General features: G+C 39.2%; 1 protein-coding gene across 1 annotated transcript in view; it reads right to left on the bottom strand.

Moving 5' to 3' along the window:
* The window catches only part of MYO3A (myosin IIIA), a 213,019-nt gene that overhangs the window by 31,044 nt on the left and 164,900 nt on the right, over nucleotides 1-17,075 (bottom strand). Inside the window, exons 28-29 of the mRNA XM_059660968.1 lie at nucleotides 15,225-16,110; nucleotides 13,140-13,284 (exon numbers count right to left, since the gene is read on the bottom strand). Of these exons, the coding sequence (XP_059516951.1) occupies nucleotides 13,140-13,284; nucleotides 15,225-16,110 (1,031 nt within the window). The remainder of the gene's footprint in view (nucleotides 1-13,139; nucleotides 13,285-15,224; nucleotides 16,111-17,075) is intronic.

Raw genomic sequence — 17,075 nt, 5'->3', positions numbered from 1 at the left:
CTCGTGGAGTCAATGCCAAGAAGAATTGCAGTATTGAAGGCAAAAGGTGGCCCAACAAAGTACTGATGAGGTGGTCATAATAATCTAGCCACTCAGTGTATATCTCTGCTTTTATGACACTACCATGCTGTTTTGATTACTATAGCCTTGTAGTATAGTTTGATATCAGGTAGCATGATTCCTCCAATTTTGTTACTCTTTCTCAAGATTCTGTGGTTATTCAGGGTAACTTCGTGGTTCCATATAATTTTTGAAATATTGGCTGTATTTCTGTAAAATACACCTTTGATAGGAATGCATTGATCTATGGATTGCTTTGGATAGTATGCACATTTACAGATGTTAATTCTTTCTATCTATGAACACAGTATATACTTCCATTTATTTTTACCTTCTTCAATATCTTTCTTCAGTGTCTTACAATTTTCTGAGCACAGGCCTTTTACCTCCTTGGTTAAATCTATTCCTACATATTTTGTATTTTTTGATGCATTTGTAAATGGGATTCTTTTCTTAGTTTCCCTTTCTGATAGTTCATTATTAGTGTATAAAAATGCAACAGATTTCTGGATGTTTATTATGTATCCCAATACTTTACTGAATTCATTTATCAGTTCTAATAGTTATTCAGGGTTCTCTATATTCAGTGTCATGTCATTAGCACATAAAGACAGTTTCACTTCTTCCTTTCCAATTTGGATGCCGCTTATTTCTTTTTGTTTGATTGCTGTGGCTACAATTTCCAGAACTATGTTGAATAATAGTGGTGAAGGTGGACAATCCTCTTTTGTTCCCGATTTTAAGAAAAAAGCTTTCAGTTTTTGCTCATAGAGTATGCTGTTGGCCATGGGTTTGTCATATGTGACCTTTTTTATGTTGAGGTATGTCCCCTCTGTCCTCACTTTGCTGATTGTTTTTATAATAAATGGGTGCTAGATTTTATCAAATGCTTTTTCTGCATCTATTCATATGATCATATGATTTTCATCCTCCATTTTGTTTATGTGGTATATCACATTTATGGATGTGTGAATATTGTACAAACCTAATTTCACCTAATAGTGGTATATGATCTTTTTAATGTATTGCTGGATCTGGTTTGCTAATATTTTGTTGAGAATTTTAGCATCTACATTCATCAGGGATATTGGTCTATAATTTTCTTTCTTTGTAGTGTCTATTTGCTTTCAGAATTAGGATAAAGTTGGCCTTATAAAATAAGCTTGGGAGTCTTCCCCCCTTTTGTATATATATATATATATATATATATATATATATATATATATATATATATATATATATATATATATAAAATATATATTTTATTGTTTTTTTACAGAGAGGAAGGGAGAGAGATAGAGAGTTAGAAACATTGATGAGAGAGAAACATCGATCAGCTGCCTCCTGCACATCCCCACAACCCAGGCACATGCCCTTGACCGGAATCGAACCCGGGACCTTTGGCTCTATCCACTGAGCCAAACCGGCTTCGGCTCTTGTATATTTTGGAATAGTTTGAGAAGGATAAGTCTTAGTTCTTTAAATGTTTGATAAAATTCACCTATGAAGCCATCTGGTTCATGACTTTTGTTTGTTAGGAGGTTTTTGTTGTTGTTGTTGCTATTGTTTTTTCTTAAATTACTGCTTCAATTTCACTAGTTATAATCTGTCTATTAAGATCCTCTGATTCTTCCTGATTCAGTTTTGGGTGATTATATGTTTCTAGGAATTTATCCATTTCTTCCAGATTGTCCAATTTGTTGTCATATAGTTGTTCATAATAATTTCCTTCAATCCTTTGTATTTCTTTGGTGTTTTTTCCTCTGGTTAAATGTTTATCTTTTCAAAGAAACAGCTCTCTCTTAGTTTCATTGATCTTTTTAAGATATATATGTATATATGTATCTATTCATCTATCTATCTATCTATCTATCTATCTATCTATCTATCTATCTATCTATTGATTTTAGAGAGGAAGGGAGAGGGAGAGAGAGAGAGAAACATCAATGATGAGAGAGAACCATTAATTGGCTGCCTCCTGCACACCCCCCATTGGGGATCGAGCTCGCAACTTGAGCATGTGCCCTGACCAGAAATCAAACTGTGACCTCCTGGTTCATAGGTCGACACTCAACCACTGAGCCATGTCAGCCTGGCTCACTGATCTTTTATGTAGTTTTTATAGACTCTATTTTTTTTTATTTGCACTTCGGTCTTTATTATTTCCTTCCTTCTATGCACTTTAGGCTTTGTTTGTTGTTCATCCAGTTGCTTTAAGTGTAAAATTAGATTGTTTGAGATTTTTCTTATTTCATGAGACAGGCCTCTAGTGCTATGAATTTTCCTTTTGGGACTGCTTTCACTGTGTCCCATACAGTTTTGGTTGTTGTATTCTCATTTTAATTTGTTTAAAGGTATCTTTGATTTCTTCCTTGAACTCATTGTTAATTTATTCATTGTTATTTAGTCTCCAGATCTTTGTGTGTTTTTCTTTTTTTCCCTTGTATTTGATTTCTAGTTTCATACCATTATGATAAAAGAAGAACCCTGATATGATTTCAATCTTCTTCTTCGTCCTCTTCTTCTGCTCCTCTTCCTCCTCCTCCTTCTTCTCCCTCTTTTTGTTTTTTTAACAAAATAATTAATTTTTGTTGTTGTTGTTGTTAATCCTCACCCAAGGAATTTCCCCCATTGATTTCTAGAGAGAGTGGGAGTGGGAGAGACACACACAGAGAGAAACATGAATATGAGAGAGACACATTAATTGGTTGCCACCTGTACATGCCCTGACTGGGCCAGGGATTGAACCTGCAACTGAGATAGATGCCCTTGACCAGAATCAAACCCAGGACCCTTCAGTCCGTGGGCTGACAATCTATCCACTGAGCCAAACTGGCTAGGACTAATCTATGTTTTTAATTCTAATTAGAAGAAAACTTGTTTGATCACATGAAATATATTTACTAATAAAGACAATCAACATTATGTTTTTACTTTTATTAGTATTTATTTTATGCTAAATTTACTCCAAGGCCATAAGTTTTTGTTTCTCCAGTTTCTTCTGGGATATCTTTCCTTTTGTGCAAACTCCTCTTCCAGTTTCAAACCAATCTGCTCTTTTTTTCAATAAGGATCATCTCAGTGTGTCAGGGAGAGTTCATGTATGGGTTAGTCCATGAGCTCGGTAAATTCTACATCACATCTTGGGAGCTTTGTTCACCTAGCTGTGTTCGATGACACATCTAATCCTTTAATTCAGTATTGCTGTCTGCATTTTAAAGTATGTGCAGCAAAATTTCAGCACTCTTTTTGGGCCACTGTCCCTGTGTCCAGCCCTACTGTTTCACCTGGGCACACCTACCAACTCCACCATTGTAATGACGGAATGGCATTGTTTCTGTACAGTATCTTCCTTTAGATACTTGGTGGCTTTTCAAATATGCATTCCCTTGATGGCCTAGGCAGTTTCAAAAGTGTTCTTAAAGTGAACACGAAGATTTGAGCCTCTTGATTTGCATGATTTTGTGGGGTTTTCTGTGTCAAGTGAATAGCAAACCATTTTCAGAGGTCAGCTCTGGCTGCTTTGGGGGAGAGCTCCTTCTTCTTCAAGGAGCCTTTTAACATTTTTTTGTAATACTGGTTTGTGGTAACAACTCATTTAGCTTTTTCTTGTTTGGGGATCTCTTTTAATTTTAAATTACAGCATTGTTGGATAAAGCAGTCTTGGTTGTATGTCCTTGCTTTTCATCACTTTGAATATTTAATGTCCATCCCTTCTGGCCTGAAATGTTTCTGTTGAGAAATCAGCTGACACTCTTATGGGAGTTCTCTTATAGATAACAAATTGTCTTTCTCATGTTGCTTTCAAGTTTCTCTCTTTGTCTTTAACCCTTGCCATTTTAATTGTTATGTGTCTTGGTGTGGGTCTCTTTGGGTTCATCTTGTTGGGGACTCTGCACTTCATGGACTGTGTGTCTTTTTCCTTTACTAAGGTAGGGAAGTTTTCAGTCATTATATCTTCAAATAGATTCTCAATTCTTTGCTCCCCCTCTTCTCCTCCTGGTACCCCTATAATGTGATGTTACATTTCATGTTGTTCCAAAGGTCCCTTAAACTATCTTAATTTTTAAAAATTCTTTTTGCTACTCATAATGGTTTTTTTCCTACCTTGTCTTCCAAGTCGATATTTCAATCCTCTGCTTCATCCAATTTACTGTTTATTCCTTCCAGTGTATTCTTCATTTCAGATATTGTATTCTCCATTTCTGACTGATTCTTTTTTTACAGTTTCTATGTCCTCTTCATGCTGTTGTAGTTCTTACTAAGTTGCTTGTAATTAACACTAAGTTCCTTGAGCATCATTATAGCCATTTTTTAATATACTCTATATTTGATAAGTCACCTTCTTCCATTTCATTTAGCTATTTTACTGGAGACTTCTTTCATTTGGGGCATGTGTCTGCCTCCCCATTTTGGCTGCCTTTTTGTGTTTATTTCTATATTTTAGGTCCAGTCTTGGTAGGGTGACCTATGTAGTAGGTGTCCTGTGGGACCCTGTGTGATAGTCCCCTTGATCATATGTGTCGAGTGCTCCAGGAATATCCCTTGTGTGGATTATGTGGACCCTCTTGTTGTCATTGAGTCTTGATTGCTATTGGCTCATTTGTGCATGGGATGAACCCTCAGCCTGGCTGACTGTGAGGCTCCACCCTTACCATGAAATACAACTGCTGTGTAGGTGCTGACCACATGACACAGAATTCTCCTCAGCAGGTCTGGTGCCTGCTGAGATCTCCCTTTGGATATGATACTTGTGAAGCATATTGGATTCTGCTCTGATGATGTCTAAAGTTGTCAACTGTGTGTGTTGTCTTGGCATCTTGGAGGGACTCTGGTGTGGGTCAATATCAGACGTTAACTCTGACTGGCCCTGGCATCCTATTTGGAGCTACAAAGGGCTTTTTGTGGCTGCCTCTTATGTACCTGGGTGTGTAAAGGGAGGGCTCTGCACTGTTCAGGCATTTAGGGAAAATTGGTCCCTATCCTAGAGCCACACAACTCAGTCTGTCCCAGATTCTGCCATGAGAAGCAATAGCTCAGCAGAGTGGGGCCTCTGGGAGTCAGGATGGGGATAATGGATCTCCTATGAGGAGGAGGTGCTGGTCAGGCTTTGGGGAATGTTGGCGATGTGTACTTGCCATACAATTCAGTCTGTCCTGGAGTTTCCAAGTCCTTGGTAGGTTGGAGTCATCAGGATTCAGGCAGGTGCTGTCACTGGAGTGTGAGGCTAGTGATCTCCCATGAGGGGAAAACACCAGTCAGGTCTAGAAAAGTTTGGGGAATGATCCCTTCCCCAAAGCTACACAACTCAGTCAGTGACACCCTCTGAGTCTGCCCAGATCTCTACAACCTTGCCAAGGCATCTGACTCCTCAGCAGGGTGTAAGATCATCAGGGTGGGGCAAGAGTGAGTCCAGAGGGTAGGGCTATTGCATTCCCCCAGGCTTGTTTTCAGTTGGTTATTCAGGTTGATTGTTCTATAATTTATTTGTAATTCCAGTTTGGTCTTGGGAGGTGAGGGTACCTTCCATCTATTGCATGCCATCTTGGATCTCCCAGTGTATTTCTGTCTTATCACGATTATTTCTCTTTTCTGTTTTTCCTGTGGTTGAATAGTATTTTTTTTTCTTTTTCTAAAAATATTTATTAAATTACAACTATTTTTAAATCACTTTCTTTCAATTAATAATTAAAACGTTTAATGATTTACATTTTCCTATGAATACAGTCTGGCTGCATCTCATTCATAGTTTTTATATATATGTGGCTATTTTAATTTTTATTATTTTGAAATAATTTATAACTAATTATAACTCCTTCACTTCAGACTATCTTATTGATTTTTAATATGCAAATTTATTTTTCACATCTATCTCAATTACATCATGGTCAGGAAATATAATCTGGTTCAATTTATAATTTTTGGGAGTTTGTGAACTAGCCCAATATATCTAGTTATAAGAACAATTAAAAATACTAGGATTTAAAAAGAAGGCATTTTCTCTGTGTGATATGAAATTATGAATATATTATATGTGAATTTACTTTGTTGACTATTTCATTAAATATGATATGCAATTTATCTTTAAATTGACCTCATGTAGTAAGTAATATGGTGTACAACATGTAAAGAAAAAACTCGGTTTACAGTACTGCTAATATTATTGGTCTTTTTTGGGTGCATTTTAATAAAAAAAATAATGGGAAGATGGGGGGATATATTGTTCATAACGTTTCTGTTTCCATGTTAGCTCCATGTCCTCTATAGTTTAAAGTAGATTAAAAGTATGGAATGAGAAGAAGTATTTTGGATGCAAAAAATTTAGCTCTTTCTATCTAAGGCTTCTAGGTCAAGTGGTTAATCTGAATTAATTCAGTGAACTTATCAGAAATCCATACTTCAGAGTGAAAACTTATGTAAGGCAAACTGCTTTATATAATTAGTATTTATTAAAATACCAGAAATAAATGATTCTCACTGAATTGTAAGCTTATAAATAAAATAATTTCTTTTTGGATATTAAAGGTTGTTGTTGTTTTTAAGAGTTTTGGGGAATTAGTATTACTATATATGAAAAAATATAGCAAATAAACTTAGGAAGATAAGTGTTCACCAGAGGTATGTTGGGTGGGAAGCAATATAACCTCTTTACTTTCTATTCTTGATGAATAATATTCATAACTCAACATTATTTGAGCCGCCTGGCTTTCATATAAATGTAAGTATATATACAGATACATGTGGAGGTATCTTGTTGGATAGTTTGCAAAATACATTTCTAGGTGCTAGCATTACAATGGTAAAATGATAGGCATACCTAACAAATATCAAATCTGCACCATTATAACTGAAAAAGCTAGGGTTATTGTATGGATCTAAATGTCATAAATATTTAGAAGCAAATGGAAAATTGCTATTTTTCCCCCCTGACATTTACTCTGAAAGCAGCATAAAAGCATTTTCATTATACCCACTGTACGTTTGCATGGCAAAGGACTGCTTTAATTTAGTGTTGAATTTACTGATGATATTATGCAAATGAAACAGAATTATAATAGCGTCCTTATTTGTTAATCTTGCAACCATTTAAAAATTGTAGCTTGTTGGGTGGTATAGCTTCTTCAAAAAGGAGAGAAGAACATGCTTTTGTGTTACCAGGGTTTATTTGTTCTACAATTAATCTTTTTCTTCTCTTCACAATTGTCAACACAAATTGCCAGGTGTACCATAATTAAGAAGAAAACATCTCCCAAACTCTGCACACCATTCAGGGAGAAATAATGCAATTGTCATTGTATACTTATGAATACAACAGCATTTATTAGAATTTGTAATCAAATGACCATGCTCTAGTTAAATACAACCTATTTATATATTTCTCCTGGTGAAAATGCGGGGCAGTTAGCTAATATCAGTTTCAATTTATAAAAATTATTAGCAAAACAAAGATATAAAATAAGCTGTTCAAGCACTTACCTTATTTTATTTTTAAATTTCATAATTAGCTCCTCAGTTTTCATATGCATATTATTTTACTCTTGGCACTTTTGCACTTTTAAACATGTCTTACAAAAAGAGAAACCTTATAAAATAAGGTTATAGCTTGTTAAAATTTGCAAAATTTAATTATCTTTATTTATTATCCATGCTTTCTTTAGAAAAAAGATTTAATTATCTTTATTTATTATCCATGCTTTCTTTTAGGTAAAAAGCATTTCCAAGCCACTTTACATAATCTAGCTAAGGCTTATTGAGGTCTTACAACAGAGTTGGGTGCAGCAATTATTGGAAAATGCCTGTAGATTTTTGAGAAATACAAGAGAATTAAAATTTCAGGTGCCTCTTAGGTTTATTTTAATGGCAGGATTACTTGTAAATAAGCTTGATTTTGGCTTCTGAAGTGAAAATTTTCATGGGGAAGTAGGGTTTGCCATGAAGGACAGTCCTGCAGGGGTGACCTATCGATCCCAAACTAACAGGTCCCACAGCATAACAGCTAAATCTGCCTCTGCAGGTGAGGGCAGCCGCCTGTACTTTGAGGTTCCAAATTCAGTGTTTTTTTTTTTTTAATCACAAGGAGTATTAGAGTAGACAACATATGAAAATATAAATGAGTATTTAAAAAGAATGTAATGTTACATTTTTTGTTTTAATAAAAAACAAACGTTCTAATCTTTACTCCACTGGTCACTATACTTCACTCCACTATAAATTCTGGAGGAAATTAAACAGCTTTTCAGCCAATTAATAAGCAGTTATTGAATGTTTACTGTGTGATGAATAAATGTGTTATGGTAACAAAAAATGAATACATAATATATGAGATGGTCCTGCTGGCAAAGGATTGAAAATCTGTTTGAGGAATACAAAACTAATCTACATGAGATAACTTTGAGATAAGTAAATACAGGCTGTGGTAGTGTTGACCTAATCCCTTCAACAAGTATGCACCTGAATGCCTGTGTGAAGTGTGTGATGTCTACAGGTGTATAAAGATCACTGAGAAAACCACTAGAACTAGAGGAATAAGAAATGGGTGGGGGGAATTATTGGTTTAAATATGGTTGGCAAACCTAGGCTGTTCTATAAAGAAAATCAGTGTCTGAAAATTTAGGGTGGAGTTGTCCAATTCTGAGGTAAAACAAGAACATCCAAAGATATAAGAATGGACCTGGAACCATTTCAGGGATTAAATATTGACCAAGCTATATCTGGTTCAAATTGTGACTTTAGTTTGAACTATTTCAACTACATTTTACCATAAGATTTTATAAACTACTCAAGAAATAAAAAAGCATTTGCATAGGTCAGTAACATATATGAATATAGACTATATCCAATAATAAAGTCTAGCACATATTGGGGGTGAATTTCCACAAAAACAGCATCGTAATTATTTGTATCTGTCCCTCTTTTCAATTCATATCTATTCTAATATTTAAAAAAACTCAGGAATTTAGTAAGTAATTGTTCATACTTCGGCAAGTCAATGGATATGTTAAGTTCTCTGTCTTGCTCCATCAGCATCGTTCTGTATAGTTTCTTAAGAGCCTCTTCCCATGGCTTCTGAGGTACTAGGCTTCCTGGTGTTCTCTCCTCCCTTCCTATTGCTCCTCTTTGCTGGTTCCTTTCTATCTGACCTGTACATGTCTTAACTCTTGCTCTGGGTTCTTTTCTCTTTTCATTGTATGCGGACTACTTGAATGATCTCATTTACTCCATGGCGTCAGTGACCACATACATGTCCACCTGCCTACCTGGCAGGTCCTCTACTGACTAACAGTTACTTGAAACTATTTGCCTTCTAGCTATCACTTTGTCCAAACCACCATCATTTCTTGTTGGCCTTCCATGTTTCTTTAAAAGTCATCATATTCTATCATATAGTACAATCAGCAGGATCTTTCAGCAATGTAGTTGTTTATGGCAGGGTTAAATTTTCACAATGTGCAACAATTCAGATGTAACTTGGTTTTCCTATAACTAAACTTAATTCCTACCTCTTAGTGCTCATTTCTATTTTCTAGCATTACACTGTTTTTAATGAATCCCAATTAAACTCAGTGACTTTCAATTTTCTTAGTGTCTTCTGAGTAAACTTAATCATGTTAGGTTTCTGATTTTCCTCCTTTTCCCCCCTATATTTTACCCTCTTTTATTCCATGTAGTCGGGGGTGGGAGTGGGGAATACTTGCAGCGTCAGGGCCTTAATGGCGATAGGCCATCTGCTCTGCAGCTATGCTTGGCTTTTCATCAGCATCTGTTGAGAGTCACTGTACTGTCTAGTCTTGTCACTGGCACCGGCTACATCTCCCAGTGTCCTTCCTTTCTCCTTGGTTCTGGGTTTTCACTCACTCAGGCACGTCTTCTGCTTTCTCAGGGACACAGAATGACTCAGATGTTGGCCAATGTAGCCTCAAACAAGTAGACTATGTAACCTTTCTACATGTATATGGAGCAAAAAGTTCTCTCTCTACACCTGAAGTTAAAAAAAGTCACTGAGTTACAATTCTTCCCAGATAAGTTAACAATTGGTTCTGATAGTCTTTTTAGGGTCATTAAAAAATTGACACACTGAAGAAGAAAGTGAAATAATTTGACTTTCTAGAAAAATTTAGTTGTTATTAGGCCAATTCAAAGTCCCTGACAAAGAAATCTTGAGGGACAAGAACAAAGCTGGAGGCATCACACTTCCTGATTTCAAGCTATATTATAGTAGTCAAAAACAGTATGGTATTGGCATAAAAATAGACGCATAGACAATGGAACAAAACAGAGAACCCAGAAATAAACCTAAGCAAAGCATGTCTGAGTAACTACTTTTCAACAAGGGCACCATGAGTACGTAATGGGGAGAGGATAATCTCTTAATAAATGGTGCTAGAAAAACTGAATAAGCACATGCAAAAGAATGGAATTGGGCTCATGTTACACGACATACAAAAATTAACTCAAAATGGATTCAACACTTAAACATAAGACCTGAAACCATAACAATCCTAGAAGAAAACAAAGAAAATCTCCTTGACATTGAGATGGCAATAATTTTTTGGATATGACTCAAAAGTTCAGGCAACAAAAGCAAAAATCAACAAGTAGGACTACATCAAACTACAGAGCTTCTGCACACTAGAGAAAACCATCAACAACATTAAAAAGTAACCTACTGAATGGGAGAAAATATTGTAAACCATTTGTCAGATAAAGGTTAATATCCAAAATATATAAGGAACTTGAACAATTCAATAGCAGAAAACAAGCAACCTGATTTAAAATCGTCAAATGACCTGATTCATACAAATGGCCAACATTATATAAAAAGACTCAATATCACTTATCACTAGGGGAATTATATCAAAACTAGAGGCCTCATACATGAAATCTGTGCACTGTGGGGAGGGGTGTCCCTCAGCCCGGCCTGTACCCTCTCCAATCCAGGGCCCCTGCCTGCCTGATCGCCCCTAACCACCTCTGCCTGCCGGCCTGATCGCCCCTAACTGCTCTCCCCTGCCAGCCTGATCCCCTTGACTGCTCTCTTCTACTGGCCTGATCCCCCTAACTGCTCTCCCCTGCTGGCCTGAACCCCCTAACTGCTTTCCCCTGCTGGCCTGATCCCCCTAACTGCTCTCCCCTGCTGGCCTGAACCCCCTAACTGCTCTCCCCTGCTGGCCTGATCCCCCTAACCGCCCTAACTGCTCTTCCATGCCACCCTGATCTCCTTAACTGCTCTCCCCTGCCAGACTGATCCCCCTAACGGCTCTCCCCTGCTGGCCTGATCCCCTAACTGCTCTTTCCTGCTGGCCTGATCCCCTTAACTTCTCTTTCCTGCTGGCCTGATGGCCCTAACTGCTCTCTCCTGCCAGCTTGATCCCCCTAACTGCTCTCCCCTGCTGGCCTGATCTCCCTAACTGCTCTAACTGCTCTTCCATGCCAGCCTGATCCCCTTAACTGCTCTCCCCTGCCAGACTGATCCCCCTAACGGCTCTCCCCTGCTGGCCTGATCCCCTAACTGCTCTTCCCTGCTGGCCTGATCCCCTTAACTTCTCTTTCCTGCTGGCCTGATGGCCCTAACTGCTCTCTCCTGCCAGCTTGATCCCCCTAACTGCTCTCCCCTGCTGACCGGATGGCCCCTAACCACCTCTGCCTTGGCCCCCGCCACTGTGGCTTTGTCCGGAAGGACATCCGGGAGGATGTCCGGAAGATGTCCAGTCTAATTAGCATATTACCCTTTTATTAGTATAGATCACAATGAATCACCTCACATCTGTCAGGATCTAATATCAAAAAGATGAGAAAAAATGCTGGTGGGATGTAGAGAAAAGGCAACTCTTGTACACTGTTGGAGGGAATGTAAATTGGAGCAGCCACTAAACACGTGGAGATTGTTTAGGAAACTAAAAATAGAACTACCAGCAATCCCTCTTCTGTGTACATGTCTAAAGGAAAGGAAAGCGTACTTGTATTTCCATGTTCATTGCAACATTATTTATAGTAGCCAAATTATGGAAACCTCAGTGCCCGTCAACAGATGAACACACACACACACACACACACACACACACACACACACACACACAATGAAGTACTATTTAGCCATGAGAAAGAAGGGTGAACCTGGAGGACATTTTGGTAAGTGAAATAAGCCAGGCACAGAAAGAAAACAACTACATGATCTCACTTATATGTAGCATCTATAAAAATCAAATACATAGAAGCAGAGGAGAATAGTGGTTACCAGGGGCAGGCAGGTAGTGAGAGCGTGGAGGGCCTCCAAGAAAGGGAGAATGAGTGAGGGAGGATAAGTGTAGATTCTCTTAGGGAGAGGTCAGCAGAGCCACAGGGGCTGCCCCTGGGGGAGGTGATATACTAACTCGCCAGTTACCGGGTGCCCCTTGCACGAATGGGAGCAGTAGAGCCTCCCAGCTAGAAGGGATCATCAGGCCAGCTAGCAAATCGGAGTCCCAACAGTGACTGTGTGGGCAAAGGACTAGTCACCACAGGCTCACCCTGATCCTCACCCTGGGGGGAGGGGGCAGAGTATAAGGCTCGAAGGCCTTTGCACATCTTTGAGGGAGCAGGCAGCCTAATAATCACTGATCGGAATTCCCCTCCAGTTTAGTAGGAAGGGGGCAGAATGTGATTTAGGTTGATTAGAAGAAAATTGAATAATGCATCTGGGTTTGTATATCTACAGAGATTGGCACTTTCACACTCTCCTCAAAGTGGCAGACACTGGCAGGAGGAACAGATACATTTTACTTGTTGGCTCCCTCTTATCAAGCCTGTATGCTGCCCATTCCCCCCAACTCCATCCCCTTTTATTCCCTCTGGTGTCATCTGCCAAGTTCTAGTTAAAGTGTATATAAAGGAAAGAAGAAAACACAAGAAAGAGGAGGAGAATGAAGCCAGAGAAAGAACATTCTGCTTATTAGAAGCAGAAGGAAAAGGTTCTCCTCAAGACTGTTCAAACACAGTCACCTCAAATCTGCCATCGAGTACATGTGGGGAACTCAGAAGCAAGCACAGGACAGTACCGGGCATTGCCTTCCCTGCAGGGAGATCTAGCGACTGATGTTTACCTGAGAGGTACTGCTGAGGAGAGACTCGTCTATTAATTGGCTTATGAGGACAGACACCCAGATAAAGAGGCTTCAGTTGCTGTGACAAAATCATTTCATTCAGTTTTTTCTGCAGAATGAAATATTCTTCAGATAACTTTGATATCTAAAAAGAAGGCCATGTGTCAGATTAAATCAAGGAAAAGAATTCAGAGCGCTCCCAGGTACACTGGGGTCTAATAAATTCCTGGTTAGCGGTCCCCGGGCCCCTCATGAACGTCTTCTTCAGGACCCACCCTGACCCTGTAACAAGGGCTGATGAAGACCTCCCTTGACAGACCCCCACTCCCTGTGCTACCTGCCTATTTCACATTTTCCATTCAAAACTGCCAATCATGTCATGCCACACGCAGTGTTCTATCCTGCGGTTCCTAAGACCTGGCTTCTGTCCTTACCATTCTATTGGGACTGCCTGTCAGCTTTGAGCTGGAGGAACCCCCTGCTGACTGACTGACCTCCTTTCCTTTACAGTCTCCTCAGCCTGACTTCAGGCTCACTGTCTCCTGACTCCTCTCCTCTCACCCCGGCCCCTCTGCCTCCGTCTCTCCTGTGAACATGGCTGTCCTGCGAGGTTGAATGTGGGGTCCTGCTTTTCTGCCTGTAGCTCTGTCCCTGTGGAGCACCCCAGGGCATACCAGCCTGCCCTTGGTAGATGACTGGTCATTCGACATCTCCTCAATGTCTCGGTTGCATAGCAGGTTAGGGTCCTAATCCTGAGTTTGGTCTTTAGTGTGAACAAATGTATGCACCAAGGGAAAAGAGACTAAAAAAAAAAAAAAAAAATAGACCAGGGAGGGGTAGGTAAATTAATCAATTGCATATCTCTACTACCAGCTACAAGTTGGAGATGTCTGGGCCACACCTCTGACCCTCAGGGGGTGTCCAAGGACATTACTGTGCTTTCTCATGGGCTCAGCCACCGTCAGACAAAAAAATGCAGTTTTGGAACTCAGGAGTATTAGCTGATCCTTCTTTGAACTTGATTATTATGATACTTCTTCCATGATTTCACACACCGGTGACTACCCTGGTAGTTCATATTAATTTATAATATGAATTTTATAAGTCATCTAGTTAAAACCCTTCATCTTCCAAAAGAAAATAAAGGTGCTGATACACACAGGGATTTCTTAAGGTCAAACGTCTAGTGAGCGCAGGAGCTGGAAATGGCATTTACGGGAGCCAGTCCCTGTGATCTCTCCATAGCACTCATTTTTCAGAGTGCCATGTGCACCTCGGAGGAGCCTGAGAGTGCAGTGGTTCTCAACCTTCTGGCCCTTTAAATATAGTTCCTCATGTGGTGACCCAACCATAAAATTATTTTTGTTGCTACTTCATAACTGTAATGTTGCTACTGTTATGAATCGTCATGTAAATATCTGATATGCAGGATGGTCTTAGGTGATCCCTGTGAAAGGGTCGTTCGACTGCCAAAGGGGTCGCGACCCACAGGTTGAGAACCGCTGCTATAGCGGATTGCTCACTTCTAGAAACAGCTGAGAGATGCCCACTCATGGCAGGCCATATTCTCCAAGAGGGAGTTTTTCTTGCTAGTTTTTCCTTAAGGTTCCTTACTGTCATGATGTAACATGTAGACTTATAGCTGCATTGCATGTGTGGCTGCACATCGAATTTCGATACCTGATTATGTCTTCTCAAAATCTGAGGCCAAAAAGCATAGGCTTTAAAAAATTTAGAAAACCTTTTTAAAAAACACACAAAAAACCCCTATACTGAAAGATCTCAGATACATAGAAACATGCACTGACAAATGCCAGAATTTTTAAGTTGTATAAACCAATGACTAAACTAATTTTCCTACACAAGATTCCTATCATATTTTATACTATTTTATCATAACAAATTGTTTCAAAAGTTATGGCAATTTGAATAGCACAACCCTTGAGATATTTTATTAAAAGGGTTTGCAGTCTCATAAGAGCAGATGAAACAATATGTCAGTTATTAATGAGCTATGTGTTTAATTCAGTTCTTGTGTAGTTCCCAGAGATGTGTACTAGTAAATAAATCTGCTTATTTACATACCTGTTTTGAAAACATTGCCAAGTCACATGCTTCTTTTTCTGACATTGCTTTTGAGTCTTTATCATTCCTCATGTTGATATTACAGGATTCCTCATGTTTTGTGGAGCAGGGATACAAATTGTGAGTATTTCTTGCTACTTCTGTCATTGTTGGAACGATATTTTGATTTTTAAAAGAAGACCTCCTGTCCTTCCTTAACTGCTGCCTTCTCCTGTAACCCCGGTATTTGCTTTGAATGAACACGGCCGCTTTATCCTCTTTGTCCTGGGCTCGTGTTGGTGGTTCAACTTGACTCTCTTTGGCCATCCCGAGCCTCAGGTGGCTTCTCTGTGGGCTGCATGTGGGTGCATTCTGGGTGACCACAGATGTCTTCTTTTCTTTCTCCTTGCTGTCAGCATTTTTATAAACTGACCTCTGGCTAAGACTAGGTTGCAAAGGTTGTTTAAAAGAAGGCGGCTTAGTTTCATTCTCGGCTAACCAAAGTCCTGGGTAGCTTGGCCTTTCTGATATGGCCTTCCTTTCTAGGTTCCCTGCTTTTAAGTCTTCAGAATTCCTTTCCTCTGTGTAGCTTTGGTAGTAATTCTGGATCACAGGAGCCTCCTTCTCCTCTTTGCTTATTTTATTGTTCTCTTCCAGGTCTTTCATATACTTCTGTCTGGGGCTTACTTCTGTCCAAGGGTCCCCCACCAGATACAATTCTTGCTTGGCCTCTTCCCCATACACATTATTCATTTTCTTCTGAGTATGATAACCCCTGTTGTTACTTTCGACAGCATGAGTGGCTTCCTCTTCAGCTTTGAAAGTAGAAGTCTTGTTATTTGGAGCTGGACTGATTCTTTCATTAGTAGGGGCTGCATTTTCTGCCTGTTTCTTCACAAAAAGCTCCCTGTGGGTAAAACATATTGCATCTGAATACATGATACTAAACTAGAGCTTATTACTGCTTTTGTCAATAGCTCCATGCTACATGATGTTGGAAGAAGAGCAGAAGGGACAAAAAAACCCTCAAAATAAAAACTCTATGAAGTCACATTAATCAAGTGGTTTCCAAAATGCTCTCTTTAATGATAACTGTAATGGCTACTCAAACAATCACAAAACCAGTTTAAACTTTGAGTGACAAACATCCTAGCATGTTTTCACTTTATGAGAGTGGCATCAAAATCTTAGACAATTAATTACTTCAAATATGCCCTTTTCAAACAAAAATACCTCCAGTGACGAGATGTTGAGAAAAATGTATCTAGATTTGAGACCAGTAGGCAGCGCATGTATGTTCTCTAGACTGATGTGCTGATTTTAAATAAGCTCTAAGTCTACTGATCACAGGAAACACCTTATGAAATGGAAGGAAAAGCAATGTCCCTGAGACAGCTCATCCTATCTAATAATAGACAAACATGGTAATTAACCATACCTTCGCTACGCTTCTGATTGGCTAATCAGGGCGATATGCAAATTAACTGCCAACCAAGATGGCGGCCGGCAGCCAGGCAGCTGAAGTGAACATGAAGCTTGGTTGCTCCAGTGATGGAGGAAGCCAAGTTCCCTGCCTGCCGCAGCCGGGCTCTGAGCTGCACTCTAAGCAACAATGTTGCAATTACAGAAGCTAAACAACCCCCAGATACCTACTTTCAGCCATCAGAGCTGGAGCGAGCAGGACCGCAACAGTGTTTCAATTATAGAACCCAAAAAAAACCCAGATACCTCCTTTCAGCAGCCAAGGTCTCAGAGCTGAAGCCGACTCTCAGCTCCAGTGATGGCTATAGAAGGTAAATAAATCCCAGAATAAAAAAAAAAAGAAAAAAAAGAGAGGTTGGGAGCTTCAGTTGCAGGCTTGGCCCACTTGAA

Source organism: Myotis daubentonii, chromosome 1 (genome assembly GCF_963259705.1).
Source record: "Myotis daubentonii chromosome 1, mMyoDau2.1, whole genome shotgun sequence".
Classification (NCBI taxonomy): domain Eukaryota; kingdom Metazoa; phylum Chordata; class Mammalia; order Chiroptera; family Vespertilionidae; genus Myotis; species Myotis daubentonii.
Note: the sequence above shows the minus strand (reverse complement) of the source record. Positions and strands in the feature narration are given on the sequence as shown.